General features: G+C 46.0%; 1 protein-coding gene across 4 annotated transcripts in view; it reads left to right on the top strand.

Moving 5' to 3' along the window:
- Positions 1–794: 794 nt before the first annotated feature.
- The window catches only part of BIRC7 (baculoviral IAP repeat containing 7), an 18655-nt gene continuing 14641 nt past the window's right edge, over positions 795–4808 (top strand). For 3 of the 4 annotated variants that reach the window (XM_019510118.1, XM_019510119.1, XM_019510116.1), the window contains exons 1-2: positions 795–980; positions 3114–3666. In XM_019510118.1, coding sequence (XP_019365663.1) covers positions 3123–3666 — 544 coding nt within the window. In that variant the 5' untranslated portion in view covers positions 795–980; positions 3114–3122. The remainder of the gene's footprint in view (positions 981–3113; positions 3667–4808) is intronic. The other variant, XM_019510120.1, reaches the window with a different exon arrangement.

The following is a 4808-nucleotide window of genomic DNA, read 5'->3' as shown; positions in this document are numbered from 1 at the left end:
CTAAAGAAAGTACTCTCCTAACATACCTATGAATCAAAAAGTGTTTAATTTTACCATTTTAGACTGGGCAACTGAGGTACAGGGATTTTTCATAGGTGGGAACCTGTGAACATTTATGCTTAGCTTTATGTACTCAAGGAATGTTTTTTGGGAGCAGTAGGGTCTGTGGGATCTGGACCTTATTGCCACGAAAAAATAAAATAAAATAAACCCAGCTCCTAGTATGAGGAGGAAGGGCTTCTGGGCACTACTTGCACATAAATATTCAGCTGGACTGAGAAATCTGATTTGTTTTCTGGGTAATTACTTGCACTTCTCTAATATTTTCAGTCAAGTGCATTTTTCCATGAAGATAAATATAAGGTCAGATGATCCAGGTCATCAGTATACCTGCTAACCAATAAGAGACCTCCTAGCAGGGGTTAATAACCATTCTGCAGTAGAAATCCTCCAGAAAATAATGTTAAAGCATCCTTCAAGTAACCTTGATCCAGCCACTAACTAAAGTAGTGGGGCTTTTAATGAGCACTTACCTGAAGGGAGTCCAGATGGGATGAATTAAATACCACAGCACAAGGCTGCGGTCTTCTCTGGCTGCCTGAACATGTATTTACTGATGGGATATTAGGAGACACAGCTGGACAGACATACTGCTCCCTTCTCTGGTGGGCAGTCTCATGTCAGAATGAGCTACAGACCAGCACGACTAATAAAGACTTCAGCACGGAGGAAAAGCAGTAATAGGGAGGGACCTTCCTAGCAGGTGAAATCACTCTAGTGCTATTAGAAAGACTACTTTCTCCAGAAAGGTATCAGCACGGTCTTTAAAAAACAGGACTGAGGTTACCTTGCTCCTGCCACAGGGCAAAGTAACAGAGTCTTGTATCTTAAAAAGGGTTGGAAAGGCAACTTGTCTTGTCTTGGAGGTCCTGGCTTGGATCCATTTTGAAATGCTCCCATTGTGTAGGGTCTGACTGCTGGTAAGTGGATTTCCCCCTTCTTTAGAGTGAATTGTATGTGGAGCAGGATGAAGTTTTGGAGTCTTTCTGTAAAATAAGGACCCTGCTAAACAGGATGCTTAGCCTCAGCTTTCAGTGAGTTGAGCTTGGGTAATTGCTTTCAAGAAAGCGCAGTAAAGTGTGCTGGGGGGTGGTGGGAAGGAGGACTGGCTTCTAATTCATATGTGATTGTGTGAAATATCAATCTGGTTTTGGGAATTTGGATCTTATGAAGGCTAGCTGCTAATAGTTATCTAATACAAAGGTAGTGATTCTGAGACAAGGTGAGCATGCAATCATGATCTGGGTGGTGTTTAAGTCTGGGACAACTGGAAACAAGCAAAGAAAAACATTTGATGCATCCCCTCCTAGGTAAATAACTCCTTCCCCCAACAAATAAGAATATAGCAAGACTTAATCTGCACCATTTTCCCCTCTCCCCTACTGATAAACTTGTTCTGCTGTGCATTAGGTAAGTACCTGGTGAGTCCTACTGAGTTTCTCCTGCATAACAATGCTTGTTAGTTTGACATGAATGATTGTCTTGCTCTGTTTGGACTAAAATAACCCTAGTGTTGCAGAACTGCCCTGTACAAGTCACTGCAGCTCTCCCAAGAGAAGTCTGGGAAATGGGTTAAAGCAGCCCCAGGCACTTGACTTCACTAAGCAGCACTTGTTCTCTAAACCCCTCTGCCTATTGCTGGCTCCAGCTGTTCTGCACAGGTTACACACGTTGTGGTGATGTTCTTGAACGGTTGCTTTGGTATCTTGCTTGCCAGATTGAATATATGTTCTTTAGTATTCTGTAAAAATAAAATGTTAAGCACAAACACCCTATTTAAAACAGAGATTGGGGATCTCTCTTGCTCTCCATCTGTCTCTCTCTCTATGGCTATGGAAGGAAGTGCTAGTTGTCCTGCTAATATTGGGTGTACCCAGTCTCCTCTCACTGGTTGAGACTATCCTTCATCTTAAATATCAGTGAGTATTTAGCACCCACAAAATTCTGGATTCACAATGGAGACTGAGCCCATTCACTCCTTAGCCATGCATCTTCAGCAATGCTAGAGTCAGCTCTTCCATGTGGGAGCAGTGTTTTTTTTTTTGCACCCCTCGCTCTGGAAGATTTACTAGTCTAGATATGTCTCCAGATCCTTTTTCTCATTGGCATCTCTGTAGAGGTGATGCCAATTGTAATGGGTGGCACACGAGGTGCTGTGTGGGTATAAAGGTGTCATACAGTCCACAAGGGTTAAAGAAAGAAACATGTTCTACAGCAAGGTAATAAAGCTGGGGTATTATGGGGTGATTGCCTTTCCCTCTCCCTCCCCCTGCCACCTTCTTTCATTTCAATCTTTCTCTCCTCTAGGACCAGAAAAACAGGACATTTCTAGTCTCACTGCCAACGACACAAGAAAATCATTGCGGGGAAGTAAGTGTGAAACTTTAGACAGTTTCTTGCAATGCTGCTGCCGTGATATTGGGGAAGAGATGCAAGCTGCCTCTTCAGATGGCCCAGGCTACAATGCTAATTAAATACCAAATTGTATAGGTATAATTGGAAGAGGAGCTAATAGTTTCTAACTGGAAGCTTTCTTCATTTTAAGTGGACATCAAGCAGAAACAGGGGTGCTTGGTCTTCGCTATTTTGCAGCCTTCTGGCATGTTGAAATAGCTGCCTTTTAGTTTAGAAAAACACAGAAAGACTGAATCTTAACTTATTGTTTAAAGGCCAGGGACATGACTGAGAATTAGATGAGAGCCTGAAGCTGGGGTGACTTAGCCAAACACATTGAACAGGCTTTGCCTTGTTTCCTCTGTCCTTGCAAAGCACTTAGGGTTTCCTGTAACTTGACAGGAGGAGGGAGAAACTGCTGTTTTCTTCCCCATGGACACCAGCGGGGACTCTGCAAAAGGGCAGGGGAAAGCAGCAGGGCTTAGAAAAGCTGGATCTCTGGTTTGGCTGCCATTCAGGAACATACTTGGCTTTGTCGAGGCCAGGAGCTTTCCAGAACTGGCGGCAGGGATGCAGAAATGCAGGCTGGCAGTTCAATCGGGTGCTGCCTGACATCCAGCGCTCGGCTCACTCCCCTCCGGGCTCCTTTTCTCTTTCAGTGCTGGAGCATGGAGGACGTCTTTCCAGCAGAGGACACTGAAGCTGAGCCAAGGAATTTGCCACTCTTCAAATCCAGCATGTGGTGTGAGGAGAGGAGATTGAGGACTTTCCAGCACTGGCCCGACAGCTCTCCCGTCTCTGCCCCTGACCTGGCCAAGGCTGGGTTCTTCTTCCTGGGCCCTGGGGACAGAGTGCAGTGCTTCTGCTGTGGAGGGATCCTAAGAAGATGGGAAGCTGGGGACGTCCCCATGCTCGAACACCTGAAGTTCTTCCCTTCCTGCAGATTTGCCTGTGGCAAAGAGGCTGGGAACGAGCAGGGGTTCTCTCTGCAGGAGCAGGAGATGCTCCCTATTCGGGACATCCTGGACTGTGTGGATGGGCAGATCTTCAGCCTCTTGCAGAGGATGGACACAGAGGAGACTGCCCTACCCAGCCATCCAGAATACCCAGAGATGAGGATGGAGGAGATGCGACTAGCCACTTTCCATAACTGGCCACCCTATAACGAGATGTACCCGGAGCAGCTGGCCCATGCAGGTTTTTTTTACACAGGTATGTAGAGGAAGGAAGACCTCCTATGTGGGGCTATCTATACTGTACCTGATCCAGATCCTAAATGCAGGATTAGGAGATCAAAACTCTCCACCAGAGGCAGAATGTGACTTATCGCCTCCCAGACATGAGACGCCAGCACGACCTGTTCAAAGGACCTTCCCAAAAGGCAGATGGGCTCTCAGAGAAATGGGAGCTGTTAACCATTTAGCACCTGAATTTGGCTTTTGAGGTTTTCCCCCTTTGCATTTAATGCCTGCAAGTGTAGCATAGTTGCAAAAACCCGAAACAGGTTACTGGATTTGTTCATATTGCTTTCATACCTGGAAGCCCCAGCTGCACAAACACCATCTGCGGCCACATCATGGTGCCAAATCTGTACCAAGCTGTGGTGGAAAGTCCCTGTCCTGAAGTGTTTGCAGCTCACACTTCAATCGGGTGTAACAAGGGGCAGGGTAAGGGTAACGGTGAGGAAGGCATTATGTAGATGATGTGCATGTGTTGTATGGTACTGAGTTCCAGTACTCTGAGACCGTGATTAAATGTCCTAGCCCCAACCAATGCATGTGCAGAAATGAGGTGGGGAGTGTTTTTTGAGGAGAGCTGACCATCCAAGGCCATTGCTTCTTCAGAAGCTGAGCTAGCTTTGTGATCATGGATAGAGAAGGCGAGTGCCCTGCAACAGCCTCCAACTCGGTGATTCAAAGGAACCTCCCGAGGTTCAACAACTAAAGTTAAAGTTTAGGAGTTTTTTCAAGACTATTCCTTAAATGGCACAAGCTAGACTTTGAAAGCAGCTCTGCACTTCAGTGCCATTCCTGTCTGTGTTTGAATGCTCCTAGATGCTTTGGGTGCATGGTGGGTTTCTTTCTTTCCACGGGGCTACAAAAAGGTACTCTTGAAGGGCAAACATTACCCTTGGGGCAGGAGGGAGGGTGAGGAGGAGACTCCTGTTTAGGTCATTGATTGCTACCTATCTTTTTCTTAATTTTTTATTTTCCTAACTGGTGCACACTGCACAGCTGCATAGTGCTGGTGGGGTCTCCTGGTCAGGCTGAGCTTTTCTGGCAGAGATCCATGCTTTGCGCACGTGCTGAATCTCTATTCATCACTCCATATACTAAAAGCTATGGATGCTTAAA

The sequence above is a fragment of the Gavialis gangeticus genome, unplaced genomic scaffold (genome assembly GCF_001723915.1).
Source record: "Gavialis gangeticus isolate Ggan-Ray unplaced genomic scaffold, GavGan_comp1, whole genome shotgun sequence".
In the NCBI taxonomy this organism is placed as follows: domain Eukaryota; kingdom Metazoa; phylum Chordata; order Crocodylia; family Gavialidae; genus Gavialis; species Gavialis gangeticus.
This window is presented reverse-complemented; position numbering and strand designations above follow the sequence as displayed.